This window comes from Vigna angularis, chromosome 4, assembly GCF_016808095.1.
Source record: "Vigna angularis cultivar LongXiaoDou No.4 chromosome 4, ASM1680809v1, whole genome shotgun sequence".
Taxonomy (NCBI): domain Eukaryota; kingdom Viridiplantae; phylum Streptophyta; class Magnoliopsida; order Fabales; family Fabaceae; genus Vigna; species Vigna angularis.
Window position 1 is genome coordinate 10926020 of NC_068973.1, and position 17285 is coordinate 10943304.

A 17285-nucleotide genomic window follows, 5' to 3' on the forward strand; every position below is an offset into this window, starting at 1 on the left:
AAAATCTCTTTGAACATCTACATGACAAACTTATTAAATATTTGAATAACAAAATTTGGTGGTGATAGAAACAACAAGAAGCACTAAAAGATTATGAACACACAATATATAAAGTGAGAGATCAATGAAATAAATTTTATACTAGCTTACTTTATACACTAAGATGTACATCAATCTATTTAGTCACATTAGCTAAGCTCATACTATAATATCATATTACAAACACACAACCTCCACACTGAAAGTAAACTACACAATAATCAAAATCCTGAACCTTACAAGACTTGATTCAATAACTAGTGACACCAAATTATACAATACAAAAACACTAAAAATTAAATTAGAAATAAGAACAACATGACCTAAAATGAATTAAGCACAATAAGAAAAAATAAACCAGGTGATATATTATGGTTTCTCTTTCAACCAATAAATTGATCACTAATTTTTCTAAAGAAAGGTCCAAGAAAAGATTTTTCAGCTTAGTTTGTACTCTCTCAAAAGGTAAATTCATTTAAAAAAGAATGATTTTAATTTAATGTAATATGGTTTTTAAATGAAAGGGATATATATATATATATATATATATATATATATATATATATATATAATCATATTTGAGAGTTTTAACAAATTAGAAGACCTTTAATTGTTTAAAACAAAATCTTCAAAGAAAGCAATCAAAATTTTTATAGGCTAAATCTATGTTTTAATATGTTAATATCACTTATAAGTGAAATTAATAAATTAACTTATCGTTCTAACAAACTAAAAGAAAATGATCTAATATGTAAACTAAGTTAAGTGATTTTAACTGGTAAAAACTTGATTTAACATATTAAAAGAGATGGTTCAGAACATCTTATAGTTTGAAGTGATTCTAATGGATTAAAATGATAATCTAATTGATTAAAATGTTTCTAGTAATAATTCAAGACCAGTCAATAATATTTTAAATAACTAAAAACACCTTTTAATAAATTAAAATATTGTCTATCACCAAGAAAAACTCTAATATATTTGGAGAAGCTTCCTATGTATAATATATGATAAAAAAAGAGAAAACTTATAATGATATCCTAATAAGCTAAATCAGCCTAAAACCATCAAAGTCTTCACGAGTCATTTCAAATCTTCAAAAATTTCAAGAGAATTCAAATGAATTCAAAAAAAAAAATAGTGGGATTCATCAAATATTTAAACTATAGATTCGACCAAACACTACGCCATACATGGAAAAATATATCTTTAAAAATTCTAAAAGTTCTTTCAATAAGTTTCTAAGTGAAAAATATCTATGTTTAATAATTATTTTGATATTTGTAACCTTCTATAGGAATACTTTTACAAATAATAATACAAAAGTTTATTTAGTTTGACTAAACCTAGATTTGGCATAAAGGCTACATCTCTAATATAACATTTTTCTATATCTTTGAGTCAGACATATTAATTACACATGTGACAAGAAAGTCTAAATTATAACAATAATGTATATTACTTAACATTAATTAAATATATTCTTCAAAATTTTAATGAATATTTTTTATTCAAAACATATTTTAAAATTATAGAGTTAATGTTTCATTCTCATAGGTGAAATATGTGTAAAAAATCACTATATATTAGTTTTGGTATCTTTATACGAGTATGGGTTTCATTATTACTCTATTGAAAATTCTTAAAAACACATTTCAATATATTAGTTAATTTCACAACTATATAAGTCACATCAAATAAGTATAACTTGTTAAATTAATTAGTATTTTACCTTAAAAAAGAAGTTCAAAATATGCTATTATTAAAAACATTCACATCATCTTGTAATTTTAAAAATAAATTGCAAAAATATTGAAAATAACAAATATACATGTAGTAAAAATATCTAGACCGTTATGTATTACCTAAAAGAATATATTCAAAGATTATGATGAAACTATAAATTATAAATTTCTTAACTTAGATATATTATAAAAGTAACCATTTAAATATCATTTAAAAAACAAAAGTGTGATTATTAGAGAACCTAACTTAGTTAGCGACATATTTCTCGTATTGAATTTGAAATATATGAAAGCAAATGCACAAAATACACAATGGAGTGAAATTACTTATTCACTTAGTTTTAGACCAAATTTAAATAAGAACTCTTAAGAGTAACTACTTAGTTAATAAACAAAAATATAGTATTATGATCATTGAGTAAAAGAAACAAAGAACAACTATCCCAAGTACATAGTTCATATAATTTTAAACAATAATAGACTAATTTAATAAATAACAATGTACTTTCGATGAAGTCGATAATAATTTAATTTTAATAATATTAACATATACATTGACAATTATTTAAACATGGTAATAATGTGATGATTAAGAGTGATCTTAATTTAAACAAAAAAACTTAAAATAAAAATGTAACACTAAGATTAGTTTTTTAAATTTGGAGAATACAATATTCTTGTATATCATTTCTTTATACCGATCCTCATACTCTTTTTTTCACATTTCACAACCCTATTTCTATACCTTGCTGAACTACACTAAACCATTGTACCCACCCACTTTTCTCCTCATTCTCTCTTTTCTCAATCTCTATTGAATCAAAAAGGAAAATAAACATGAATGAATGTGTTCCCGTTTTGATAAAGTTAAGATACTCTTATTGGTTATTACAATTTCTTTTGAGAAATTTCTTCTGTGGAGGCTGAAATCCATATTGGATGTGGCTGAAAGAGGTGTAAAGAGGGTATCACAAAATTTCCTGGGACAAACACAATAAAAAATGTATTGCTCACAGTAACAGGTGTTGGAACATCCCAAGACAACCTTAACTTGCTCTCATATCCTTCCATGTGGACTGTAGCACAGAAAATTACCCTTCTGCCCTTCTTAACCGGACCAATAACAGCACATTCAATAACCCACTAGAGATAAATTAGAAAAGAAAAAAAAAATGAAAAAAGAAAGAAAAGAAAGAAACAAACAAAGAAACTGGTGTTTGTCAGCGAGAGAGATCAGAGAGAGAAAGTAAAAGTCAAATAAAAAGCAGTATATGGACCAGTCAATGCTGGTGACTCACTTCCCAAGGCACCAATCTCCAGTCTCATTCTCCACACGTCGCCTCACCATCCTGTGACGTTATCATTCTCCCTGCCCGCACTGCCCGTTCTGCCCGACCCCTATTAGGTAAGTACCCAAGTACACCCTTCACCCCTTTACCCACACGCTTTCTTTCACTCTCTCTCTTCTATCTTCTTTCTCTCTCTAGATTGTCGCATTTTCCCCCTTCCCACATCCAAAGGCGGCTCCCAATTCGTTCCTTCCTTCTCTCCATCGATTGTTCCTCTTTTGCATTTTTCTTCGGCTGGATCCGATTCTCCTAATTTCAATTTCCAGAACTCAGTCCTTTTTAGGGTTTCGTGGAAGCATGGTGGTAGAGTTAGGGTTTTGCACGGATCTAGGGTTTCGGTGGTTCTGAGGGCTTCGGGTGTGGAATTTGGAGGGGATTTGATGGTACGTGTTGGGGAAAATGCAAGGCTATGCATGGACGTGGAGGTGAGAAGGGCACTCGGCACATGTGGAAAGCTCCCACACTTGGCAACTCGTCTCTGAACGCCGATGTTTCTTCGTCTTCTTCTTCATCGTCAGTGAAGTCTTTCTTTAAGGTATTGTAATTGGGTCAGGATTGCGTGATAGGTTTCTGTTTCTTCTGTGTAAGGAAAAGCTGTACATGATTATGTATGTCTGACAGCACATATGTGTCTTAATATGGAAATAAAGTGTAGCTTTTTATGAGTGTGTTCTGTGTAAGTATGTGTCTAAGGTAGGATTAAGATGGAAAGTGCTGAATTTGGAACCAAAATGTGTTTAACCCTTTTCTAATAATCAAGAATTTATGATTAGATTTTTATTTATTTATTGGAGGATGTATACTTTTCAATTAGTATCTTTAAATGGAATGGATCATTTTTCTTGTCATTACTACAAGAGGTTGATTTTAATTGTTCTAATCTCTAATGGAATAGATCATATTTCTTGCAATTTTTAATTTTTAATTGTAGCAAGCTTATGTAATTTTGATGTAGTAGTAGTAGTAGGAAGAAAAGAGGTCCAGATATTTTGCCAGCTATTGAAAGGACCTACAATGAGTTATGTAGTCAATTGAGGGGCTGATGATTTACATTTGGGGGGAATGGTTGATGTGAGCAAGGCTGGATTTGGGAGGCTGGCTGTGTGTGGGATTATATAAAGATTTTATAGATTTAGATACAGGTACAATCTGTGTGAATCAGGATTGTGGTTTGTTAGGCTTATAACCAGGCAGAGAATATATATCCCTGATGAGTTTAGACTTGGGCCTTTTTTGTTACTGTAAAAGCTCTTTGAGCTCCTTTATAAATTTAATGAAATTATCTTAATTGAAATTCCATTCTTGGTTTAGGTGTCATACTGCTGTGCTTTAGACTTATTTGGGTGTTTAGTGGTGATTTCTTGGTTCTTTAATTAAATTTATTTTAATTCTAATGCGAAAGAAGAATGTGTACCTGTGAATATTCTTTTTAAGGGAGCAGCTGCCAAATAAGTGTAAAATAAAATATTCAAAATACCTAATATGACTTATGTTAAATGCAAAGCACTGAGGCATTCTGTTTCTGTTGATTGAATTTTAATATTTCACTAAGGATTCCCTGTCTTCTCAAATCATAGGACCGTCGCAAAATTAGTGTTGGTGAATGTGCTCTCTTCAAACCTTCTGAAGATCGCCCACCATATATTGGTATAATTCGTTATCTGACAATTGGCAAAGATAAAAAATTGAAGTTTGGTGTTAGTTGGCTCTATCGATCAATTGAAGTAAAACTCAGCAAGAGCGTGCCTTTGGAGGCTGCTCCAAACGAAATCTTCTACACCTTCCATAAGGATGAGATTGATGCTGAAGCTCTGCTCCATCCTTGTAAAGTTGCATTTCTTCCTAAGGGGGCAGAACTTCAACCAGGGATTTCTTCATTTTTGTGCAGGAGGGTTTATGACATTGCAAACAAGTGTTTATGGTGGTTAAATGATCAAGATTATATTAATGTAAGTTTCTGCTCTCAGATGTTCCTGTATGTTATGAATTTTTTTGTCGTGCTCAGTCTTTTCCCAACTTATTTTGTCCTCATCATCCCAGGATTGTCAAGAAGAAGTAGATAAACTATTATACAGGAATTGTGTGGAAATGCATGCAACAGTGCAGCCAGGTGGCCGTTCTCCTAAGCCTATGAGTAGTCCAACTTCAACATCTCAGTTAAAATCTGCTTCAGATAGTGTCCAGAATAGTACTTCTTCCTTTCCTTCTCACATTAAGGGGAGGAAAAGGGAAAGGGCAGATCAAGGCTCTGAGTCAGCCAAGCGAGAACGATCAATAAAAACTGAGGATGGGGATTCTGGTAATTTCAAGCATGATAACATTTTCAAGACAGAGATTGCAAAAATTACTGAGAAGGGAGGGCTTGTTGATGGTGAAGGAGTTGAAAAATTAGTGCAGCTGATGGTTCCTGATAGAAATGAGAAGAAGATTGATTTAGCTAGCCGGTCATTGCTTGCAGCTGTCGTTGCAGCAACAGATAAGTTAGATTGTCTTAGTCAGTTTGTGCAGCAAAGGGGTTTGCCTGTATTTGATGAATGGCTCCAAGAGGTCCATAAAGGGAAGATTGGCGACAGTGATAAATCTGCTGAGGAATTTCTGTTGGTATTGCTACGGGCACTTGATAAACTTCCAGTAAATCTTCAGGCTTTACAAACATGCAACATTGGAAAATCTGTGAATCATTTGCGAAGTCACAAAAACGCTGAAATTCAGAGGAAAGCAAGAGGTTTAGTTGATACATGGAAGAAACGAGTTGAAGCTGAAATGAATATAAATGATGCAAAGTCTGGTTCAGGTACCAATGTCCACTGGCCTGCCAAATCACGTCCTTCTGATGTTAGTCAAGGTGGGAATAGACATTCAGGTGCATCATCAGATGTTGCCATGAAGAGTTCAGTTACCCAGCTTTCTGCTTCCAAGACCACCTCTGTGAAGATTGTCCAGGGAGAGAATATTACTAGATCTGCATCAACATCTGCATTTCCAGGGCCTGCAAAATCAGTGCCGTCACCTGCAGCTGCGACTGCAAATTTAAAAGATGGGCAGCCTCGTATTGTTGCTGTCAATGGAGGTTCTGATCCTCCCATGGCAAATGCAAGGGATGAGAAAAGTTGTAGTTCTAGTCAATCTCACAACAACAGTCAATCTTGTTCTAGTGACCATGCTAAAACTGGAGGTCACTCAGTAAAGGAAGATGCCAGAAGCTCTACTGCAATGAGTGCCAATAAGATTTCTGGAGGCTCTTCACGGCATCGAAAATCCATTAATGGATTTTCAGGTTCATCTCCATCTGGGGGGCAAAGGGAAACCGGATCAAGCAGGAATTCCTCCATGCACAAAAATTTAACTTCAGAAAAAATATCTCAACCTGGATTAATGGATAAAGCAGTTGATGGAACTTCTCTTGAGGGCAATATTCCAAAGCTGATTGTTAAAATTCCAAATCAAGGTAGAAGTCCTGCACAAAGTGTCAGCGCTGGTTCTTTTGATGATCCTACAATCATGAATAGTCGAGCTTCGTCTCCTGTTCTTCCTGAGAAGCATGATCAGTCTGATCACAGCCCAAAGGAAAAGAGCGACCTTTATCGAGTAAATATTGGTTCAGATATTAATACTGAATCTTGGCAGAGTAATGACTTTAAAGAGGTATTGACTGGCTCTGATGAGGGTGATGGATCACCTGCTGCAGTTACTGATGAAGAGCACTGTCGGACTGGCAATGATTGTAAGAAGGCATTGGAAGTATCAAAAGCTGCTTCATCATCATCTGGAAATGAAAATAAAGCTGGCAATTTGCAGGATGCTTCTTACAGCTCAATAAATGCTTTAATTGAAGGTGTTAAGTACTCTGAAGCTGATGATGGTGGAATGAATCTTCTTGCTAGTGTGGCTGCTGGAGAGATATTGAAATCTGAATTGTTAACTCCAACTGGATCTCCAGAAAGAAACACAGCTGCTGTTGAACAGTCATGCACAGACAATGGTGTTAAGTCCTCTGAAGAAAATCTTGTTCGTGATGAATGTCACTCAAATAATGCTCTTGATGTTGAACATAAGAATCTGGCCTCTGTAACAGGTGATCTAGGGGCAAATGGTGAAAGCGATTCTGATTTTCAAGCTTCAGGAGGAAAAACTGCAAGAGAGCTAAATAAGCGTGTTGATGCATGCAATATGGATTTACAACAGGTTGCTGAAACTACTTTGGAAAGCAAAGGAAAATTAAATGAAAAATCTGGACCTACTCCTCTGGTTGGCCTTGCTGAAAATTCTGTACAAGAAGCTGGAGATGGTGATGGAAGCAAGCAGCTACAGGAGGTTGTTCAGGGAGTCAATGCTGGCGAAATTCATGATAAAATCAATTGTGTTGCTGATGTTGAGGCAGAAGCAGCTAAAAAATTGTCACATACAGCTGCGGAAGTGGATGTTCAGAGTGATAACTATACTGCTGAAGGATCAAATGGCAGTGGACAGACAGTTAAAAATCCTCCTGCTGTACTTGTTCAGTCTGATTTGGCAAGAGGAAAAGATGATAAAGCGCTCCATTCTTCTGGTTATAGTGTTGACAAGGTTCTTAAAGACTTCCCTGAACGGGAATCTGACAAAATTGATGATGTTGATGCTGAGAATCATGTCAATCAGTGTAGAAGTAAAAGAAGTGAGTCTGAAAGTGACACCTTGACCATGCCTGAGAATAGAGGTATATGTTCTATTGTGACTGGTCTTGTTGCTGAACATGTAGAGGAGAATTTAGAAACGAGAGATGTTCGTGACCAACCTTCTAGAGAGGATCTTCCTGAAGATTCACCTAGTGTTCTTTCACAAGAAATTGATAAGCATCTCAATTCTAAAAGGTTGAAATTGACTTCCTCAGAAGCAGAGGAGGCTGAGGAGTGCACCTCTACCACTGCAGATGCTTCTTCCATGTCTGCTGCAGCTGTGTCAGATGCGGATGCAAAGGTTGAATTTGATTTAAATGAAGGGCTCAATGCAAATGATGGAAGATGTGAGTTCAACAGCATTGCCAATTCAGGATGTGCACCTTCTGGTCGATTGATCAGTCCTGTTCCATTTCCTGCTTCATCTATGTCTTGTGGTATTCTTGCCCCAGTCACTGTGGCGTCTGCTGCTAAGGGGCACTTTGTGCCTCCCGAAGATTTATTGAGAAGTAAAGGTGAAATTGGTTGGAAGGGATCAGCTGCCACCAGTGCTTTCAGGCCAGCTGAACCCAGGAAAGTTATGGAAATGCCTCTTGGTACATCAGCTACCCCTATTCCTGATGCTCCAGCTGGAAAGCAGAGTCGAGCACCATTGGATATTGACTTGAATGTGGCTGATGAAAGAATACTTGATGACATTTCTTGTGCTCGACACACAAATTCTATATCTCTTGCAACTGATAGTCATGATCCTGTATGCAGTAAAATACCTTCACCTGTTCGCAGCTCTGGAGGGCTTGGTCTTGACTTAAACCAAGTGGATGATGCTTCCGACATGGGCATTTGCTTGAACAGTAATCATAAAATTGATGTGCCAATTATGCAGGGGAAATCATCATTGGGTGGTCCACCAATTAGAGAAGTGAATGCCCACAGGGACTTTGATTTGAACAACGGACCTTCTGTGGATGAAATGACCACCGAATCCTCATTGTTCTCTCAGCACTCCCGGAGCAATGTGCCATCTCAATTACCTGTTTCTGGACATAGAATGACTACTGCTGAGCCAGGCAACTTCTCTTGGCTTCCTTCCAGTGGCAACACCTATTCTGCTGTCTCAATATCTTCAATTATGCCTGATAGAGGGGATCAGCCCTTTTCAATTGTTGCTCCAAATGGGCCACAAAGGTTGTTGACTCCTGCTGCTGGTGGCAACCCATTTGGACCTGATATTTATAGGGCCCCAGTATTGTCATCTTCTCCTGCAGTGTCATATCCATCTGCTCCATTTGAATATCCCGTCTTCCCCTTTAACTCCAGCTTCCCTCTTCCATCAGCTTCTTTTTCTGCTGGGTCAACTACTTACGTATATCCAACATCAGCCAATCGGCTTTGCTTCCCTGCAGTAAATTCACAGTTAATGGGGCCTGCCGGCACAGTTTCATCTCATTACCCCAGGCCCTATGTTGTTGGTCTTCCAGAAGGTAACAATAGTGGTAGTGCTGAGACCAGTAGAAAATGGACAAGGCAGGGTTTAGATCTTAATGCTGGACCTGGCTGTTCAGACATGGAGGGGAGAGATGAGAGTTTGCCTCTTCCATCTAGGCAACTTTCTGTTGCTAGTTCACAGGCCTTAGCTGAGGAGCAAGCGAGGATCCAGCTTGCCGGTAGTGTTCGGAAGAGGAAGGAGCCTGATGGTGGGTGGGATGGCTACAACCAATCCTCATGGCAATAGCAATCTATATAATCATACAATCTGATGACCACATGCTTGTAAGTGTTTAGTTTTGTATATTCAAATGTTTGCAACACTTGGTCACTTGTGGGAGAAGATCTGAAAATATATCCTGTGTCATGCTGATGTAATTCAGTGGAGGTTGTTACTTTTTTCGTTAAGAAATATATTTAAATGATAATGGAATAAATGCTATTGCAATTTCTCTGTGGGCAGTCTTCTGTCCCATTTTCATTGAGAAATCCTGCTCCGTTTCAGCCTGCTGTGGCTCTCATATATTTCCGTTCTTCTTGCTAGTTTTCTTTTTACTATCTTTTTTATGTTTTCTTAGGTGATCCTCAATTGAGTGTTGTCATGCCTCTTAAGTAGTTGTTTGTATGCTAAATGTGTTGTCTTCAGTGATTTGTGGATGGGGGATGGTCAATTTCCATAGAACATCTAACATTTGCTTTTGGGAGAATTGGGTGGTAAGTGGGCGTCTGATTATGTTAGTCGCAGGTCCTCATTCCCTTAGTTTATCATATATATTTTACAGGAATATTTGGAAGGGGAACTAGTTATTTTTCCTTCCTAAAGAGGGGACCATACTTGTTGCATCTATATCTATATCTAGTGGACCATAACTTTCCCTTATCAGCACTTCATGTAGAAATCCTCTTTTTACGTTCAGAAACTAAATTAAAATCTTTTCCTATACACACACATACATACATAATAGGGACCAACAAATTTTGGCACCAAGTTTCTTCCTCTGCTGTGATCGATATATGTTTGCTGTGTATCAGATTCCTTCACATTTAACGTTTCTACCTGATTTTGTTGATATTTACAACTAGTCGTGTTTTCATTATCACACTGGCTTTGTTTTTGTATAGAGTCGTGCAAATTTGGCGTTGCTAATTTTTTCACTCGATATGTTAATCAAAGCCAGAACTTTGATACGTTGTCGTTTTCTTGGAACTGTCTAATTCCGTGTCATACGGAGAAATCTCTGTCCACACTCGCCAGTCTGTATATCATTACTTGTTCTTGTAATGTTGTGTGATGGACTAAAAGAATGTTTGGTGGCATTTCGTGGTCGGTGTTAAGTCGGAAAAGGGTATAAGCGGAATAAGGTTGCATGCTTCTGGTTTGTTTAGAAGATGGGATTAGCCTATGTTTTCAATCAAATAATTAAAACAGAAAATTAATTTTAACTGAAAGCTAACAAGTTGGTATGTTTTTATTTGGATAAGTAATTTCAAATAGGGTAGTGAGTTAATGTAACCTGGTTTACATGATTGACTCATCATAAGTTGTTTTCTTGTTTGTGAACTCTGCTTATCACATATTTGTGGGTTAGTAGATTGATTTCATTAATGCTATTTTTTCTTTATTTATTTATTTATTTTATATATTTTTTGCAATATATTTGACTTGATTATTTTTAAGTGTTTAAATATTTTATAGTAGTTAAAATTTAAAATTTAAAATTAAAATATTAATTTATATAGTTTATAAACATAAGTTAAAATAATCACCTTCAACTTGACTCATTAATTTGTGGATTAAGTCAGTTAACTTACATCTAAAACAATTAATTTTTTTACAATCCATCACAATTCGAATTGGCGGTAAATCGATTGGTTTATAGGTTTGACTTCATTTTGATATCTCTTATTTCGAAGAAATTTTCTTTCAATTTGAATGGACTAAAATTATTGGATTTTGATGGTACCGTTTTTATTTGTTTTTGTAAAAGTTGTTCGATTATTAAAATAAACGTGTTTTTTCTAATTAGAACTAAAATTATTGGATTTGGATAGTACCGTTTTTATTTTTTTATAAAAGTTGTTCGATTATTAAAATAAACGTGAATTTCCTAATTAAAACTTTTAAATATAAAGGAAAATTAGTGAAGGGAAACTTGAATTAAATTTCTTTTACCGGTGATTTGAATAATTGAGATTGAATATAAAGAAAAATTATTTTCAAAACATAAATTTAAAAGTAAGATGAATAAATTAATAAAAAGCCATGCGAAACGAAGTCTTTATGTTGAGTAATGGTTTTTTTAATAAATTTATTCGAGTAATTCTTGAAGAGATAAAAATAAAAGATAATATTTATCAATTCAAATTAACTTTTGTACAAACTTAAAAATTAGAAATTTAAAGGAGTTAAATTTCTAAAAATCAAATTTTCTTCTAGAAATTAGATTATATTTATTTTTTTTATAGAAAAACATGCTGATAATCGTAACCTTCGTTCTCTTACCTGATTCAGACAATTGAGCAGCTAAAGTTGGAGAAGGTGAAGGGAGAGGGATGGTGGGATCAAACGTCATATCATTTGAGAAATAAGTACAATAAAAGCATAGGTTTTTCAAATAGTTGCTGATATTGGTCTATTCTGAATAATGAACCACCCAACGAGTCCTTTTATATAGAGATTATGAACAATACAACAATTCAGCACGCTTTAATTAGTAATAATTTGAAAAGCTAGTTTAGTTTGAATATCAGATAATGACACCTCATATCATATATATATATATACACTGAAACTAGATCAAATTCAAATAAAATAATTTAAATAAATGGTAGCTAGCCAACAAACTTCTTTGTGCTTTCTTTACATGCTTATATGGTGCAACTGTTTCATAACATTAAAACCTACCTGAAATCAAATTCAAAACAACCAAATATAAGTACCAACACTGCAAACTCCACCCAAGTCATTATAATTCAAGTTTCATATTTCTACAATCAAACCTTTGGATGAAATGCTAATGTAGTCTTTCATTTAAGACGAACAATGTTCCTTCCACACAACACGTTTCTGCATTTTCACTGAGATAGATTAAATCCAATAACCAAAAGTCACAGGAACTAATATTATAACATTCAAAACAAGCCAAACTATAGTACAATTTTATCATGTGCATATATACATATATTTTTTTCACACTTTAATTGCCACCGTGTATTCTCTTTAATAAACTATGGTGGTTTAATGCGAGTTGCCACGTTATTCATTATTGTTTTCCTTAAGTATTGGTAACCTAACCTGACCAGTTATTAACTATTTTATCAGTTCTTGATGCACAATAAATTTTGGGTAAGTACAACCAACTACTAAAATATTTGAATACTCAAAGTGGGTAACTTTTCGATAGGGATAATATAAAATTGTTGAAATGAAAACAGTGAGGTGTCAAAGGAAAAGTGTTACCCCAACAGAAAAATATGTATAAAACTGTTAGATATAATATAGAAAAGGTGCACTGACAGGAAACAGCCTCGTGGTTTTTTCTTCCTCTTCTCGTTTTGCTTTTGTGGAGGCTTGATCACCATTCTTATTGCAGCATCAAAAACCCCCTTCACATTCTGCAATAGTATTGCGAAAATAAGTTTGGTTTCAGGCAGAATATTTGTTAAAACATCAAAGTAAGTATCTCCAAAAACTGATGAAAAATATCTGGCATACCAAAATTGAGAGATACCAATAATAGACCCTTTAACAACAAACACATCACATGAGCAAAACCAAATGATATTGCTACATTTCACAATTTTTTACAGCTATGAAAGCATCTCATTGGAGTAATGGTGTATTGGCACCTTTCGGATAATTTAACAAATTTTCACATTCTATGCCAGGCCATCTCCATCCCAACAACTGAATTTTACCTTTTGAGGTTCTTAAATTAATTAAGTGGATTCCATGATTAGATATTAGACAATTTTACCTTTTATAATGTAAACATTTTTCTTCTTGCACTTCACAGTTTTCTTGAACCACTTTCCATGCATTTCAGATCATACAAAATACATTCCAGGATCTGGAAAGCAGGGAAAGTGCTACAGATAAATCGGGTCCGTTAGGTAACTCACTTCTCCAGCCTAACAACTCTAAACTTTATTAACTGGGTCCACAAGTCCCACATCCTTATTTTACATTACATTTAATCATTTTGAAGTCATAATTATTTGATATGTGAAACAACAAAATAATAAAAACATGGCCCAACTTCATGAATTAGATTTTACTTAAAATTTAGAAAAAAGTTGTTAAAAAGGCTATATCAGTAAGGCATGAGTGATTTACATTATTGCACATCATCCAAACATGATCCACCTACCATAATTTATTTTATTTTAAATTGCATTCCTCTAAAAGATGAATTATACTGTGTGGTATTTTTTTCATGTACAAACAAACAATTGCAAGAATAAGATGGTACTTAAATATACCTGCTGAGTTTTTGAGCTGCACTCGATATAATAGGTTGCTCCAATCTGTTTACGGAGTTCCTCACCCTAGTAATGAACAGAAAATCCAATACTTCATAAAAATCATTGCATGCGAAACTCTACACATTTGCATACACATTTGGTGATGAAAGATTTGTACTTGCTCAGTAGTCACGGGCATCAAACCTGGATGATCAGCCATATAGTGCTTGTCTTCTCGGAGATCTGCATGCCCATCACACATAATAGCAATGCATGTCATACTACTGCCACCATTAATTGAACATTGATGTCAAAATTGTTTTCCTTTTTCCTTTTACTTTTACAATCTTGTTCTAACACTAACTTGCTGTTGAAATAAAATATTATCTTGAAATAAAACTTATGCATAAGTAATGTTTTAGGATATGATGAAGTAAAAATTAACAAACTGTTAGAACTAGAGATGGATTATGTCTGCTGTATGAAGCAAGAGACAAAAACTATTTGATCAAAATACTAAATTATGCAAACTGTCAAATGAATCAAGAAAAAGTAAAGGAGATCAAGATTAATGGTAGACTAATGAATTCGTGATTATGTTGCTCGTTATTGTCATAGTTTTTCAAATCTTGAATAAAGCTTTCTTTCATTTAATTCAGTGGTAGTAATATTAGAGTTGATGTGAAGATTATGCATCATGAAGCAATTGTCATGATGCTTACGTATCATGATCCAACTTCTTTATTTTTAAATTCTAAATTTTGGTAAAAAAGATTAGGCATCCTTTTGTGAAGATGATCCAATATTTATTGATCAATTAATAAAAGGGATTACAACATTTAAACTACACTAAAGAATAGTCTTTAAAGCTTATAGCACTGAGTTCTTGTTTACTCCAATTAAAGTAGATGGCATCAATGATACAATTATGTCATCCTTGCAGTAGAATTTTTTGGTCAAGCAATCTGCATTTGTAATATCTGAATACAATTTCTTAAGTAGATTACCAATAAGTGATGAAGGAGATGTAAACTAAAATGTGTCCTCACTATAGTAGGGATACATGGACAAGTTAGGAGCTGCACATATAAGCCCAACCCATATGAAAGCCAGTCTTCACAAATTTATGATGAATGAGTTTGTTACGTTTAAAATATATACTATGGCACAAAACTTTGTGCATATTCTTTTACTGAATTCTATTGTAAAAGAATTGATACACAGAAGGGTCTATAATTAGAAGACAAATTAGCACGAGACTAAGACAGACATTAACACAAGTGAAGGATGACTTACCCAATTTGGTACCAACCAATACCAATGGGATGCCAGGGGCAAAATGCTGGAGTTCAGGGATCCACTGGAGAGTGCATACAAATTAGAGAACAAAAGAGAAATCTGCAAGACATCAAAATACCAATTCAGAGATACAAGCACTGAAGCATACCTTCTTCAGCACATTCTCATAGCTTGCTCGACTAACTAAAGAAAAAGCCAAGACAAAGACATCTGCCCCCCTGTAGCTCAATGGCCTCAGCCTGTTGTAATCCTCTTGCCCTAAGGAAGGTATTGGAAACAAATACAATATAACAAACTTTGCCTTTCAACATACAAAACCCTCCCTTGGAGCCAATTAGACTTATACCACCAGTGGTTTATTGAAATTGCTTCTGAATCACTACCTTTTTAAGGTTCCAGAAACTCTCCTGTTGGGAGTATTTGGTGTAAATAAAGTGTTTTAGGACAGCAGGTGTCAGTTTAATATACTCTAAATGAAGAAAAAAAAGGAGTATTGTGTGAAATCTCAAGAAACTTTAATTCAATCTTTTCAGTTTTACACGAATCCTTCCCCTCCCCAGATAAAATAAAACAACAAAAAAATTATAACAAGTCTCAGAGGGTATACCAGCTGTATCCCAAAGGCCTAAATTGACAGTTACGCCTTCAACAACTACATTGGCACTGAAATTGTCAAACACAGTGGGAATATAGTCCTGATGATCAACATAGAGGGAAAGCCAAATCAGATGAACTCAATGGTGAAATTTTACAAGATAATAAATGGGTTACCTTCTGTGTCCAACACACACACAAACAAAAAAATCATGTTTTAAGCAAATTAAGATGACTTCAACGGAACTGAGCGGAATTCAGGATGCATATGCACACACAGTGAACAATTACAGGATAAGAACATTAAATGGAAGCAATTAAAAAAATGATCTCTTCAAAGCATAAAGGATTTGGAAGAAAGCATGCACACCGTGGGGAATTTGTTGCTGGTGTAGCAAATGAGCATGCAGGTCTTCCCTACAGCTCCGTCCCCAACGGTCACACACTTGATGAATCTTGGGGCAATAGCAGCCATTGGAAGAAACACAAAGAAGAAGAAACTCTGAGAATAGCTTAACCAAAAGGGAAACAGAAGTGGGTGTTTTGTTGGATTGTAAAAGATTAAAGCTTTTGATTGACCCAGCCACTGATGGAGAGAGAGAAAGAGTGGCGGCACTTCACATGATTCTCACTCATTCCCTCTTTCTTGTACCTGCCAATTGCTTTTCTTTTTTAATCTTAGTCTTTGCAAAAGCAATTTTTTATTATTTTTTCTTTTGTGCTTTTATTTAAAGTCAGGTACAATTTTTTGTCATAGTACGTTGGAAGAGAAGCAAATGACAAAGAAAACCATTTTTGAACTGAAGAGAAAGCAAAAGATAAAAAAAGAAGTTGAATTTAGAAAATTAAATTTTTTATTATTCTTACTTTTTAATTAAGTTTTTTTTTTCTTAGATTCCTAGTTTGCATTAAAATCTTGGTCTGAGTATTTTTAATTTCTTAATCTGCTCATATAGTTTTTCTACATACACATTAAGATTAATTGGAACAAAAAATATTTGAATTATATTAAACAAATTAAAATTAGCTTTATGAAATTTTATGAAAAAAGTGAAACACTAACATGTACACAACAACTATTTTTTCCTTTCTGTTGATGTCGCACAAAACAATTCCAAATTGGAAGAATTATTTTTTCTCCTAAACTTTAGATTCTGACTCTTTTAATGATCAGTTATAGCAAGATCGTACATCACATGACTTGTATGTATTTATTAACACATTAGTGCCTTTCTTTACACATTTGAGATTCTTTTTTTATTTATAAATTTAAACAAATAAAGATATAGGTTTTGTTTTGTTTAGTATAACTTTATTATTGGCATATTTATATCCCTTTTAAATAGCTACCAAATTTAAAGGGATGTCGTAAGTGTTAATAAACCTTTACAAGTCACATGATCGATTTTGATTTGTTCATGGGCAAAATGATAGATGTTGAAAAAATGAGAGAAAAAAAAGTAAAAAGTAGTTATCATGAAATGCCCTTAAAGTTTACAAAGAACTTTCTCACATAAATATTTATTGTTGATTATTTTAAAATTAGAAAATTTTAAAGGATATTTTCACACTCTTATTAATTTTCTTTTTTCTATAATGAATTAGGTTGAGTAGCTTTAAACTCATGGGGTGTTGAAGATGAAATTTTTTTA

The 17285-nt window shown here is 34.1% G+C and overlaps 2 protein-coding genes across 2 annotated transcripts; one reads left to right on the plus strand and one right to left on the minus strand.

Moving 5' to 3' along the window:
* Window positions 1-3205: 3205 nt before the first annotated feature.
* LOC108331459 (uncharacterized) lies at window positions 3206-9765 on the plus strand. The gene is made up of 3 exons (XM_017566146.2): window positions 3206-3668; window positions 4711-5082; window positions 5174-9765. Exons 1-3 carry the CDS (start codon window positions 3543-3545, stop codon window positions 9521-9523), a joined length of 4848 nt encoding a protein of 1615 aa, XP_017421635.2. The 5' UTR covers window positions 3206-3542; the 3' UTR covers window positions 9524-9765.
* Window positions 9766-11918: 2153 nt separating this feature from the next.
* LOC108331957 (rac-like GTP-binding protein ARAC8) lies at window positions 11919-16383 on the minus strand. Its single transcript, XM_017566995.2, has 9 exons — window positions 16004-16383; window positions 15647-15734; window positions 15188-15297; window positions 15037-15100; window positions 13919-13983; window positions 13759-13824; window positions 12794-12891; window positions 12277-12343; window positions 11919-12181 (listed from the first exon to the last, which is right to left on the minus strand). Exons 1-8 carry the CDS (start codon window positions 16106-16108, stop codon window positions 12304-12306), a joined length of 636 nt encoding a protein of 211 aa, XP_017422484.1. The 5' UTR covers window positions 16109-16383; the 3' UTR covers window positions 11919-12181; window positions 12277-12303.
* Window positions 16384-17285: the final 902 nt, after the last annotated feature.

Bases quoted from the DNA above. Each gene is read 5' to 3' on its own strand.
- LOC108331459 (XM_017566146.2), top strand. From the start codon at position 3,543: ATGCATGGACGTGGAGGTGAGAAGGGCACTCGGCACATGTGGAAAGCT. The intron at 3,669-4,710 runs GTATTGTAATTG...CTCAAATCATAG, and splicing joins CAGTGAAGTCTTTCTTTAAG to GACCGTCGCAAAATTAGTGT. The intron at 5,083-5,173 runs GTAAGTTTCTGC...TCATCATCCCAG, and splicing joins ATGATCAAGATTATATTAAT to GATTGTCAAGAAGAAGTAGA.
- LOC108331957 (XM_017566995.2), bottom strand. From the start codon at position 16,108: ATGGCTGCTATTGCCCCAAGATTCATCAAGTGTGTGACCGTTGGGGAC. The intron at 15,735-16,003 runs GTGTGCATGCTT...GTTGATCATCAG, and splicing joins CCAGCAACAAATTCCCCACG to GACTATATTCCCACTGTGTT. The intron at 15,101-15,187 runs GTATGCTTCAGT...TGCACTCTCCAG, and splicing joins ATGAGAATGTGCTGAAGAAG to TGGATCCCTGAACTCCAGCA.